Below are 14,413 nucleotides of genomic sequence, written 5' to 3' on the forward strand. Positions count from 1 at the left end.
ATTTGCAATATTTTCTCCCAGTTTATGGATGGTCTTTTCACTTTCTTAATCATGTCCTGTTAAGAGGGTAAATTTTAATTCTGATGAAATCCAACTTGTAAGTTTTTTTCTTTTGTGAACCATGCTTCTGGCATCATAGAAGAAATCTTTGTCTAACTCAAGATCACAAAGATAATCTCCTATGTTCTTCCAGAAGGTTTATAACTTTAGCTCTTGTGCATTTATGTTTTTGAGTTGATCTCTGTCTATGGTATGGGGTAAGAGCCTACGTCCTTTTGTGTGGGGGGGAATATCCAACCTTTCCATCACCATTTGTTGGAAAGAATCTTTTCCCCACGGAATTGTCTTGACATCTTTGTTGAAAATTAGTTGACCATAAATGTGAAACGAGACTCTATTCTGGTCTATTGATCTATACATGTATCCTTACACTGATATCACACTCACTACCTTGATGACAACAGCTTTATAACAGGTGTTTAATCAGGTAGTGTAAATCCTCCGACTCTATTCTTTTTCAAGACTTCTTTTTTACCAACTTCTTCACAGAGCCATAGCCAGAAGTCTGTCCTGGCCATACAGTTTTGAAGGTTTGTATAATGATTTATTTTTCAACTCTGGTATAGCTACTTGCTCTGCTGAATGAGAAATCTCCATAAAATCATAATAACCAGTGCCAAACTTGCATATTTTGTGGGTTACTATGGTACCTAACCCAAGTGATTACATAAATTATCTAACAATTGTCATACAATTATAGCTAATTAAAATGAACAATTTTGCATTATTATCTGTATGAGAATCATTAACAAAAAATAAATACATATTCATGCCTACTGCTCCCATGTGAAAGCAGCCATATTTTTCTACATTGGATGAATAACATTGGTAGAAACCTGAGAATAAATTTAGCTACAAACAGAATAGGATCATCTCTTTTTCTGATCTAGGCCTGATATGTTTTGGCTATTTTGGAATACATGATTGGATAATCTTAACAAAGCCAAAGGAAAACAGGCTTAAGCATCAGTGGTGTAACAGCTCCAGCTCTTCACCTGTGGTTGGTAGCCAACAGTAGCCACACAGCGGTGATCCACAAAAGTGAAGATTCCCTCAATGTTGTGCCGAGAGATGAATTCTGTTGGTTGACAAACATTACTCATGTCTGTACAGTTGGGAGAACTAGTTACCTGAAAGTAAAGAGATAAAAACAAGATAAAATGATACCATTCTTTACAGATGCATTTTCCATCTCATCATGGTCATATACATAGACATGAGGCTCCCAATTTTAGGGATTTCTGAGCTTCCACATCTCATCCAGAAAGAAAAAACATGACCATCAAAATCAGGGAGGGCAAGAGAACTACTCCCACTCTCACTAGTTCCACTCTCACATATGAACTCTTTACCAACTTTGTGAAGAAAGATAAAAATTCATTCCACCCAAAACTCACCTACTTTCATTTAGCTAGGCTGTGTTCATTATTCAGATTGGAAAATTAGTCCCCAGTAACCAAGAAACTTATCTAATTTTATGAGAAGAATAAAAATAATTCCACTTTTCTAGTCATGTAATGATAAAATGAAAAGATCTCTCTTCTCCTGGGGCAGCTGCGTGGCTCGGTCAGTTAAGCATCTGCCTTTGGCTCAGGGCATGATCCCAGGGTCCTGGGATCAAGTCCCGTATCAGGCTCCTTGCTCAATGAGGAGCCTGCTTCTTCCTCTGCCTGTTGCTTCCCCTGCTTGTGCTCTGACAAATAAAGAAAATCTCCCCCCCCCCAAAAAAAAATCTCTCTCCTCCTGTATAGGAGCAGAAGAAATTAGTTAGAAATAGAAAATTCAGCACTGTGAAGTTCACAGTATGAAAGACAAGGGGAAAAGATCTCCCTCCCTCTCTCAACCTTTTTAGCTTCTGCTATCCAAGAGAAGCAAACTATGAATGCCATGTTCTTCCCAAAATCTGGAGTTTCACAGAATTCATTTGTATTCAGAGAGTAAAAGAAAAATAACATGAGTAAGTCCTGAATGAGATTTCTTCTCATTTAAAAGGGATGATACAGGACTTCCGGGGAAGATGGTGGAGTAGGAGGACCCTAAGCTTACCTTGCCCCATAGAAACAACTAGATGACAGCCACATCAGTGTAAATAACCCAGAAAAGGACCCAAGGACTGGCAGAACAAACTCTCCACACCTAAATGTAGAGAAGACAGCAGGAAGAGTAGAGACACAGTCAGGAGCTAAATGGACCCACTAAAAGGCCCCATGGACTGTCTGCAGGAGGGAGGACTCTGTGGGCACAGAGAAGGGAGAGAAACAGACTCTCATACCAGGGAGTCCCCACAGGGAAGACAAATCCCAGTAACACTTGGCTTTGAAACCAGAGGGGCTGAATTTCAAGAATTTTTACAAACAGCAGGGCTTAAAACCTGGAACACTAAAAATTAGCAGGCTCATGAGAAAGCTGGGAGGGCAAGAGGAAACTAAGTCCCCACCCTTAAAGAGAGAGCACAACAAAGAGCCCCATGGAAATACAGCATAGAAGCAGCACTCTGAAAATCACTTGGGGCATACGGGAGGGAGATTTGTTTACTAATTTCAGAACATGTGCTGGAGAAGCAGGAAGTACTGGAAAAATTCTCCAGTAGTAAAGGAGCTGGCTGGTGCCATTTCCCTCCCCTGCCCGCCCCCCTTTGGCACAAACACACGGACACCTGCAGAAGCCAGTGTGATACCAACACTCACTACTTCACTTGCTAACTGCATGCCCCACCCATGCATACACCTGTGGGCACATCCCCTCCAGCCAGGCTGCAACTCCAGGTCTCCTCCCATAGCAGACCCCTGCAAACCTTGCTAACACCATGCACCCCACCCCTGCATTCTCCTGTAGTTCACTGCTACTTATATCTGCAAAATGCCTGGTCTGACTCAACTTAAGCCCACGGCAGCCCAAGACTGGCCCACTAACAATACAAGGACCAAACCCTGCCCACAACAGACAAAGAGAGCCACTGCAGACGACTTGACTAAACGCAAAAGCTGCTCAGCCACAACAGCAGGGCACATGCAACACACATAGGAGACACCCCTGAAGCACCAGATTCTGGTGAACAGGGGACATTGCACTGCAGGCCACTACTTTCAAGAGCAGGAGATGTACCTGAATTTCCTAACACAAAGAAACAAAGAGTTAGACAAAGTGAGGACACAGAGGAATAGGTTCCAAATGAAAAAGGACAAAATCACAGCAAGAGACCTAAACAAAACAGAGATAAATAATATCCCTGATGGAGAATTTAAAGTACACTGGACTTAAGAGAATGGAGGACCTCAGTTGAGACCCTTAACAGAGATAGGAAAACATACAAAAACCAATCAGAGATGAAAAACTCAATAACTAAAATTCAAAATACACTAGATGGAGTAAATAGACTAGAGGAAGCAGAACAGATCAGCAAGCTGGAGGACAGAATAATGGGAAGCAATCAAGCCTGCTTGAGAGTGAGGGAGAGAAGGAAAAATATAAAAATGAAAGCAGACTTAGGGAACTCAGTGACACCAGCAAGCATAAGAACATTCACATTATAGGGATCCCAGAAGGAAAAGAGAGAGAAAAGGGGGTAGAAAATATTTTGAATAAATAACAGCTGACAACTTCCCAAATCTGAGAAGGAAATAGAAAGCCAGGTACAAAAGGCACAGAGAGTCCCCAACAAAATCAACCTAGGGAAGTCCACACCAAGACATATAGTAATTAAACTGGTAAAAAGTAGAGATAAAAAGAGAATTTTAAAAGCAGAAAGAAAAAAGAAACAGTTACATACAAGGGAAAACCATAACATAATCAGTAGATTTTTCAGAAGAAACTCTGCAGAACAGAGAAGTAGAATGATATATTCAAAGTGCTGAAAGTAAAAAACCTGCAGCCAAGCATGCTCTATCCAGCAAGGCTATTACTCACAACAGAAGGACAGATAAAGTTTCCCAAACAAGCAAGAGTTACAGAAATTCATGACCACTAAACCAGCCCTATAAGAAATGTTAAAGGGAAATCTTTGACACCATAAGTAGGAGTAAGAAAAGCAGGAAACACAAAACTAGTAAAATTAAATATGTTTATAAAAATCAGTCAAGGGATTCACAAAATAAAAGGGTGTAAAGTATGACACCAATATACCTAAAACATGGAGGGAAGAAGAATAAAGAATGGGTTCAAACATAAGTGACCATCAACTTAATATAAACTGCTATATGCATAAGATGTAATACATAAACCTAATGGTAACCACAAACTAATCCAGTAATAGGTATGCAAAAAATAAAGAGAAAGGTGGGGCACGTGGGTTGCTCAGCCGGTTAAACATCTGCCTCCGGCTCAGGTCATGATCCCAGTGTCCTGGGATCAAGCCCCACATCAGGCTCCCTTCTCAGCAGGGAAGTCTGTTTCTCCCTCTCCCTCCGCCCCTGCTCATATTCTCTCTCTTGCTCACTATCTCAAATAAATAAATGAATGAATGAATGAATGAATGAATGAATGAATGAATGAATGAATGAATAAATAAATAAATAAAATCTCTAAAAATAAAACACAAACCAAAAACAGAAACAAACACAAGAAATAAGTGTTGGCCAGGGTATGGAGAAAAAGGAACTCTCATGCACTGCTGGTGGGAATGCAAACTGAGGCAGCCACTGTAAAAACAGTATGGAAGTTCCTCAAAAAATTAATAAGAGACCTACCATATGATCCAGTCATTCCACTCCCGGGTATTTACCAGAAGAAAAAAACAAAAACACTAATTCGAAAAGATACATACACTATGTTTACTGCAGCCAAATTATGGAAGCAGCCCAAGTGTCCATCAACAGATGAAGGGATAAAGATGTGTATATATACAATGGAATATTACTCAGCCATAAGAAAGAATGAAATCTTGCCATTTGCAACATGGATGGATCTGGACAGTATATAATTCTAAGTGAAATAAGTCAGTCAGGGAAAGACAAATACCATTTCACATATATGTGGACTTCAAAAAACAAACTTACAAAAAAAAGCACAAAGAAAAACCCAGACTCTTAACTATAGAGAACAAACTGATAGTTACCAGGGGGAGGTGGGTCTGGGCATAGAGTAGGTGAAGCAGACTGAGTACATTTTTTCCCTTTGCAAGTTTTTATTTGAATTCGTTAGTTAACATACAGTGTAATATTAGTTTCAGGTATTGTATTTAGTGATTCATCACTCACATACGACACCCAGTGCTCATCACAGTGGCCTTCTTAATATCCATCACCTATTTAACCCATCCCCCCACCCAAGAGTACACTTATGATGAGCACTGAGTAATGTATAGCTGTGTTGAATTAATGGGGACCCGGATGGCTCAGTCGGTTAAGCGTCTCTTGATTTCGGCTCAGGTCATCATCTAGTGTCATGAGATCGAGCCCCACGTCGGGGTCTGCACTGGGTGTAGAGCCTGCTTAAGATTCTCTCTCTTCCTCTCCCTCTGCCCTTTGCTCCCACCTCTCTCCCTCTCTTACAAAAAAAAAAAAAAAAAAAAAAAAGAATTGCTTAATCATTATACTGTACACCTCATATAACAAATATGCTAATGAATTAATATGACACCAGATGTCAACTACACTGGAATTAAAGTTTAAAAAAATGTACAAAAAAGACTAAAAGAAAAGAAAGGAAAAAGGAAAGGAAAGAAAATAGATGATATAGATGTGGAAAATTCATACTTGCCTGCAGTCTGCCAATGGCCACTAGGCAAAATTTGCTCCCCTGGCCAGCCTCTGGATCATCATCTGGGAGGGAGACACCTTCAGCAAGATGAAGTTAAAAGGTTTAAGAGGGATCTCAAACTCAATTGCCTTCAATTCAGATAGAAAAAGATTTAAAATACATGTAGGTATGAAGAGACTAGGTATAAAATAAGAGTGCCGAATGATAAGAATAAAGATAAACAACTGCACAGAATGTTTTAAGTATTTTTACATACATTAATTCATATATTTTACCCATATTAATTGTAATAAACTACAGAGTACAAGTCCCACTCAAAGTATTCGAAAAAACTATGCTGATCAAACCAAACATATGAAGACAGTCATTTATTCTAGGACTATTCCACGGGCAGAGAACAGAGGTCTGGCCCAACTTGCGGTTTTAAAATAAGCAAACAACTAAAAATGAAATTAAACCAACATCAATAGTTACTTATGTCCTTTGGAAAAGAGAGAAGCCAAAGTTTCAATGTTGTATGTGGAAAGGGAAAAAGGTTGCATTTTCTCTCTAGTCTTTGCATATATATCATCTTTTTACCAAGAAATATATTATTTGAGAGCAACAGAGAAGTATAAAAGACCATGTATAATACGGCAAATGTATGGTTTATTCAGTATATACACTAAAAAGCTCAAATGTCATTACACCTAAAATTAATTTTTCTTAATTACATTTAACTACCACTTATTGAGTGCGTACTATATGCCAGGCACTGGGCTAAGTGCTTTTCTTACATGAACTCTAATCCTCAAAATAACTCTACATGGGATATATTATCTCCAAATTATAGATGAGAAAACTGAGGGGTTCTTTTGATAAAGATCAAGTGTCTTACCCTAAGTTATACCATTAGTAAGTAACAACGCCAGAATCAAACCCAGGTTTTTCCAAATACAAAGTTTAATCTCTTCCCCAAATATACCACCTTGCCTCCCTTTTCTCTTAGTGTACCTCTCCTTACAATCCCACTTCTCAATAATACCCATCCAGCAGGGAAGTAATAAAGTTGCTAAGATCTGGAAATTCTGACAAACCAGTTTAAAAGGCTGATCCCTGTACCCCAACCACCCTTCTCACATTTTCTGTTTGACTTCAAGTTCTAGTAAAGCTAATGTGCTCACATCTTGATTTGAAAGACTTTTAAGAGAATATCCCACTTATAAGTTACTACAATTAAGTCATTTCCCTCTTCTCCCTCAGCGATACTCCGACTTTAAAAAGCTTTCCCAAATTAACTGCACTCAATGCCAATTGTTTCTTTGCACACACATACTTAGAAAATAGGTATTCAGATATATTATTATGAATCTACACGCTTAAAAACTGCATTCTGTGACACAGCTAACACTGAATCATTTTCAAGTCTGAGTAATCCATCTCCCCAGCTGGAATATAAAGGAGAGGCAGGAGCCTGCTTTTTCTTTCCTATTTTCTTATAGTTTACACCACAGTACATTTCACATACTAGGTACATGGTAAATATTAGCTAGCTTTCTCAGACTCTGTGACAAACCTGCTGCACCATGGGAGAAATCCAACTTTCCTACCTGCTGGGGGCCAGGCCTTGATGTAGCCTGTGCAATGGACCACCACAAAGTGAGGCTCCCCATCCTTCACAGAGCCAAGTCCATTCCTAGAAGAAGTACATATGTAAGGAGAAAACCCCACCAGGTAACATTTAAAAGGCAATGCTGGCTTAGCTCTTGGATATTTAGAAAACAGACTACTTTTTTACCTTTCCCACCCAAAAGTGACTACCAATATCTCTGACCCTTGACAAAGTAAAGAAGCAGAAAGGTACTGTAGCAAGATGAAAGTTGGTAAAGTAGTAGGGCAACTTCTTTACACAAGATGAACAAAAGAAGTTGTAAAAGTGCAGGAAAACATTGCCAGAAAAAAAGTAACTGGGAAGTGAAGGATGAAGGTGAGGGCTGCTGAAGAAAGTACTACAATAAAATAGCTGAAAAAGTGGTGCTCTCTAGAGGTACGTGGACATCCCTTTGGTTTTTCATTGTTTAGGATCTCACCTGCATCTGTTCCTCACAAAGCTCAACCTATTCATGGAGACTGGGTCCACTGAGCTATTGCCACACCTGTTTCAAAGAACAGAGAGATTAAAAGCAAGTAAGCTGTGCTATTAAAGAACTCCCATCCATTAACAGCCAGAAAAAAGGGTTCTGAATACAACTAGACACAGAAAGATACAGAAGTCAGGCTTGATATTTTTAAATTTGTAACTGCCCAGAATTTGAAGTTCAAAATGTTTCACATACTCTTCAATGGCAGAAATTCTCTACATCGGAGTCAGTATACTTTTTGTATCAAGGACCAGATGCTAAATATTTCAGCTTTTGTGGGTCATACAATCTGTTGCAACTAGCCATCAGAGCATGAAAACAGTCATAGACAATATGTAAACAATTGCACATGGCTATGTTCCTATGGCTTCATTTACAAATAAAGAGTTGTGGTTTGCAGACTCCTGTTCTATACCACAACCCGATCTATTTGCTACATTTCCTTATCATTATCTTACTCTTGCCCATGTCTCTACATAGGCCGTGCCCACATATTGGGACATTCTCTCCCATCCTCTCTACCTTCCTTAGCTCATTTCTTTAAAATAACGGATAAAACTTAGAGTTTAATGTGTGCCATGAACTATTCTAAGCATCTTTACATATGTTTATCTCATGCTTATAACAACTTTATGAGGTTGATATTAATATAATTCCCAATATTAGACAAAATCACAACACAAAGTAGTCATGTAATCTGCTCAAGGTCTCAGAAGATAGTAAGTGGCAACCCTAGTAGTCTAGATTCAGAAGTTACTCTAAACCAGTAAGCCATATAACTCTCAGGAAACCTTTCTTAATATCCTACTCATCATTTCTAATAAGCATCCTCTCAGTACAATGTAGGTAATTTCCACTGTACAACCTGAACTTACTTTGCTACTTTAAGAGGTATCTTTTCTACCTATGTAGAATGTACCACCATCTTTCTTCAGAATACTAAAAAAAGTATAATTTATAATTATAAACACTAAATACTAACTGAAAGATGTAAGAAAGTATCAACACTCTATAAAAAAAAAGAAAAATGCAGAAATGGGCTGAGTACATGGATGTTGTCTTGTGATGTACCGGGAAAAAATACAGGTTTTGGAATCCAACTACTCCAGATTAAAATAAAATCCTATACCAGACCTTATCTATGTAATCCTGGGAAGTTAATTTTGAGTTTTGTTTTTTTTTTTAAACAGCAGAATAGTAACCATGAATTCAACCCCAAAGGACAGATGTGGGAAATGAGATGACAGTAATAAGTCTCTTATAATATCTGGCACAGGAGGAGTTCATTAAATTTTTAGTTCCCTTATCAAACACTTTATTCTATTATAATCCATGTAGGTCTTGACAGTTAAATTTAATCCAACTAGAGCTTGGATTTAAGTTTACTTCCCCTAACCAGAATTCAAACCCCCTGCTCTTAATTTTTCTTGTATCAAATCACAGTCCTCAGCCTGACACTCACCTCATACGGCAAATAAATGATCTCCTTGAGCCCATACACATCCTCATGGAAGACTGCTGACCTTCCTTTTTCACTGTTCCAGTCTTCAGATCAAGGATACGCCCTGAAAATGATGTGAAAAATAGTCTGGAGTGTGTTCTTGTATGTGGTGAAAAGGGACAGGAGAGACACTGGAGGCAAAGATAAATACCCTATTCATGCCGTCCAATCTCCTTGCTTATAAAAGAACAGGACAAGTAGGGGATGGATTTTTTTCAAGTCCAAAATACCTCAACTCCCATTAATGAATGTTATTCTTAGATTCAAAGGCAGGACTGGAGATAACCTTGTGCAAGAAAGGAAGGTGGGAATGGAAAGTAGTATTCACAAGCAAGAGGCCCAGCTATATTCTTGGGTCTCATTTTTATACACATGCACATACATGTGTGCGCACACATGCACACTGAGGGAATGTTATTGTTTAAAAACAAATAATTTTGTATGCTATAGTAACACAATATCTATCTCCAGCCAAAACTGTGCCTCCCTTTATTATATAGAAATGAACAGCGAGGGCGCCTGGGTGGCTCAGTTGGTTAAGCGTCTGCCTTCAGCTCAGGTCATGATCCCAGGGTGCTGGGATCGAGTCCCACATCAGACTCCCTGCTCAGTGGAGAGCCTTCTTCTCCCTCCCTTTGCCGCTCCCCCTGCTGTGTGCTCTCTCTGTCAAAGAAATAAATACAATCTTAAAAAGAAAAAAAAAAAAAAAAGAAACGAATAGCAACTTTTGGAAAAAAGAACTAGAAATATGAAATCCATGAAGACCTAAAAGAAGGGAAAACGAAAACACAATTAATAAAACCGAAATCTTGCCATTTGCAATGACATGGATAGAACTAGACGGTATTATGTCAAGTGAAATAAGTCAATCAGAGAAAGACAATTATCATATGGTCTCACTCAGATGTGGAATTTAAGAAACAAAACAGCATCATAGGGGAAGAGAGGAAAAAATAAAACAAGACAAAATCAGAGAGGGAGACAAACCACAAGAGACTCTTAATCATAGGAAACAAACTGAGGGCTGCTGGGGTGGGGGGAGATGGGGTAACTGGGTGATGCACATTAAGAAAGGCAGTGATACAGTAAGACTGATGAATCATTGACCTCCACCTCTGAAACCAATAATACATTATATGTTAATTAACTGAATTTAAGTAAGTATAAATAAACTATAATGGACTTTCTTGTATTTAATTACCAGTCTTTAAAAAGATTTTATTTGTTTATTTACTTACTTACTCATTTATTTAATGAGAGGCAGAGAACACGGGTGCACACGTGTGTGCTTAAGCCCAGGGAGGGGCAGAGGGAGGAGGAGAGAGAGAATCTCAAGTAGACTCCGGCTCAGCATGGAGCCTGACACGGGGCTTAATCCCAAGACTCTGAGATCACGATCGGAGTCGAAACCAAGAGTTGGGACACTCAACCAACTGAGCCACCCAGGCCTCCCTTAATTAACAGTTTTGATTTGCTTTCACTTTAAATTTTTTTCCAGAGTTGTTTAAGAAGCAGATGTGTTTCCTATAGCCAAACTCTGGCAAAAGGACTGAATAGTATTAAAATAGGGGGAAGAAACAAAAATAAAAATAAGACCAAAAAATAGTACAGATATAAAAAAACAACAGTAACAACTTATATACTGATAACCATTCCCCTCTAAAATAAAATCTATTAACATAGAACCCAGTATAAAGCTAAAGATATGCACAACAGATAGAAAAAATACCAAAAAAAAATTATGAGATTTCTGTCTCAAATGAAACAGAAAAATGGATAATTTAATTCTTTTAGAATGGAAGAAACAGTTCGTTGTAGATTTGGTTTTTACTGTTTTATTTACAATAATAAACTTTTTTATGTGCACTGTCACTAAAGAAACATTTTCTAAGGATAAGCTACAAATTATATTACCTGCGTGTGGATAGAAGAAAAATTATTATATTCATTATGGGAGAAAATTCTAGAAGCCCTGCTAGATTCAATGAACAAACTGAAGAGCTAAAACACCTCTTCTGTTTCAGGAAAAAAAGAAAGGGCTTCCCATTCCTTTTCCATCCACATAATTCATACCTGTCAGGGCATTTTCTGAGGTGGAAAGCTGTTCACGAAGTTTGTCCACGTCATCTGGATGCACCTGATCATAGAGTGTGCTACCAAACCATTCAGACTGTGGCTGGTTCAAAACTGGGGTCACTGAGTCAGAGACATAAACCACCCGGCCTGTTTCACATGAGACAATAAACAGAAAGCCATCTGCTGCCTCCAAGATCAAATGTTTGAGTTCCTGCCCAAAGAAGAGAAATAAAAGAATAAAAGCTGAACTCTTAAAAGCCAAGTATTATTCATGGAAGGAAGTAAGACATTTAAGGCCTTATGCACCTCTCCATAAGCAACTGCTGGCTCCTGCCTGATCCACAGACCTAGCTTTGCCCTCTAAATGTAATTGCCTTCACGATGGCTTTTTCTAATAGATATTTCCTCAATCTCTCTATGTCACTATTCACCTCCTCCTCTTTATCTCAGGACTCAAGATGGAGAATAAAAAAGGTTTCCCACTAACAATAATTTAGTCCTTGATCTCACCCCCCCGGTCTCTTTTTCGGATCCTGCTCTACAAACACTCCCATTTTCACTCTCTTTCCCCTCAGATCTATAAATATGATCAAGTTTTCTCAATTCTATACAAATCTTTCCTCAATTTTGCCCAACTCATCTCTTTTTCAGTGCCAAGTTTATATTAAGAGTAATGTTATATTCACTGGTTCTATTCTCTTACCTTTCATTTATTTCTCAATCCCACTACAACTGTCACTCTAAACCATTCATGTTGTTTGCAGCAGGTTTAGCAATGTTCTCCTGACTGCCAATTCAAGTCCCCTTTCCTGGGTCTTTATCATGTTACTCAATCTCTCTCCAGAATCTAGTAATGTTGTCCATTCCATCCTTTTTATTTTCCTCTAGCTTCTACGACACCATCCTCCAACTTTTGCTGCCTTTCTAAATGTCCCTTCTCTGCTTCAGGCACCGTTCCCTTTGTTCAAGTCTTAAATATAGATATTTCCAAGGTTCTAAAGTTCTCTTTTCTATTTATACCATACTCTCTCCCTGAGAAATTATATCTACTCCTCTCTGCTATGAAATGATGCCCAAGTCTACACCTCTAGACTCACCTAAACTTTTTTTTCTTTAGCTTTAAGTAGACCTAAATTCCAACTAACTAACTGTTAAACATTTTCGACTTAGATATTCTACCAGCAACTCAATTTCAACATCTCAAAACCGGTCACATTTCCCTCTCCAAAGAACAATTCTCTGTGGTCTTCTAGCATTTCCTTTCTTGATTAACAGTATCACCTTCCTCTCAGGCTATAAGACTCAAAATCTAATTACTCTCTCTCATGCTCTAGTTATAACTGTTTTATCAATTCTATTTCCAATACTACATCATTGTCCTAGTCATCTTATGCCAAGACTAAGGAAACAGTCTCTCTGCGTTCATTTTCTCAAATCCAGCCTTAAAATGCTCTACATCAACTAATACATTTTGGGGGGAGAGTAATGAGGGAGGGGCAGAAAGAGAAGGAGAATCCCAAGTAGGCTCCACGCTCAGCACAGAGCAAACTCGGGGCTCAATCTCATGATTCTGAGACCACGACCTGAGCCAAAATCAAGAGTCAGACACTTAACTGACTGAGCCACCCAGGCACCCCATTCATTGACTGACACATTTCTGATGGCTCCCTATTGCCTAAAAATTAATACCTCAATTCTGTAACATAACACCTAAATATTCCATCATCAGGTCCCAGCCTACTCCCTATTATCATCTCCCAAGGCTTGCTAAACTATTTCATTTGCCTTGAATAATCCAATCATTCTCAATAGGCATTTGCTCAAATTATTCGCAGTATTTATGACACTAATCCCTTACCTTTACTTTTCCATGTTTATACTTCTACAGGACTTTAATATTGCACCTCTATGATAGAACTAATTGTGTGTTTATATTGTGATTTATTTACATGTCTCTTTCCACTAGTGACTCTTATCTCTGTTCTTCTCATAGCAGAAAGCACTTGGTTAGCCCACAAAAGGTATATAAACTGGAGTCTGTTCAATCAGTATCTCTATGTATACTGTTAGAACTAAAAAGTACATATATATATATAATCCATGCTATGTCTGTTTTCATATAGACACTCCTATTTGGAAAATTATTCTTATTGCTTTCTTCCAAACCACATTCCTTCCTTCTAATCCTTCAAATAAAAGGGTGACATTATAGGTCAATTTTTCTTTCCTGCATCTTCCAGAATTTTCTGCAATAACCGTGTATTATTTTTTCTTTTTTTAAGATTTTACTTGAGAGAGAGAGACAGAGAGAGAGATCACAAGCAGGAGGGAAGGATAGAGGGAGAAGACGACTCCCCACTGAGCAGGGAGCCTGATGTGGGACTGATCCCAGGACCCCGGGATCATGACCTGAGCCGAAGGTAGACGCTTAACCGACTGAGCCATCCAGGTGTCCAACCCTGTGTTACTTTTAGTAATCAAAACAGAATATGCCTTTCTTACTCTTAGAAGTCTTTGCTAACCATCCCCATTCAAACCTGGTCATTCTATTCACTTTAACCGTCCCTCCACTATATATTTATCTAGTCCCATATAAATTATTAATAAGTTTTGAAGAAAGGTTATTTCTCAGGGTGCCGGGGTGGCTCAGTCAGTTGAGTGTCCGACTCTTGGTTTCGGCTCAGATCATGATCTCCTGGGTCAGGAGCTCCAGCTCCGCAGTGGGCTCCACGCTCAGTGGGGAGTCTGCTTGAGACTCTCTCCTTCTCCTTCTGCCCTTCCCCCTTCTCACATTCTGTCTCTCCCTAAAATCAATCAATCATTTAAAAAAGGCATTTCTTCTATGTATGAATTTTCCTCTCATTTTTCACTTATGTGTGTATCCACCCACTCAAAAATTCATATTCAGACTGACTTCCACTCACTCACATATTCATATTCAGACCAAGTCCCTGAGAGG

The 14,413-nt window shown here is 38.7% G+C and overlaps 1 protein-coding gene across 7 annotated transcripts in view; it reads right to left on the bottom strand.

Moving 5' to 3' along the window:
• ARNT (aryl hydrocarbon receptor nuclear translocator) overlaps positions 1 to 14,413 on the bottom strand; it is a 67,852-nt gene that overhangs the window by 17,074 nt on the left and 36,365 nt on the right. For all 7 annotated transcript variants that reach the window (XM_034654218.1, XM_011225148.3, XM_011225152.3 and 4 more), the window contains 6 exons: positions 11,452 to 11,665; positions 9,340 to 9,442; positions 7,827 to 7,892; positions 7,347 to 7,432; positions 5,758 to 5,834; positions 1,056 to 1,190 (listed from right to left, as the gene is read on the bottom strand). In XM_034654218.1, coding sequence (XP_034510109.1) covers positions 1,056 to 1,190; positions 5,758 to 5,834; positions 7,347 to 7,432; positions 7,827 to 7,892; positions 9,340 to 9,442; positions 11,452 to 11,665 — 681 coding nt within the window. The remainder of the gene's footprint in view (positions 1 to 1,055; positions 1,191 to 5,757; positions 5,835 to 7,346; positions 7,433 to 7,826; positions 7,893 to 9,339; positions 9,443 to 11,451; positions 11,666 to 14,413) is intronic.

The sequence above is a fragment of the Ailuropoda melanoleuca genome, chromosome 2 (assembly GCF_002007445.2).
Source record: "Ailuropoda melanoleuca isolate Jingjing chromosome 2, ASM200744v2, whole genome shotgun sequence".
NCBI lineage: Eukaryota > Metazoa > Chordata > Mammalia > Carnivora > Ursidae > Ailuropoda > Ailuropoda melanoleuca.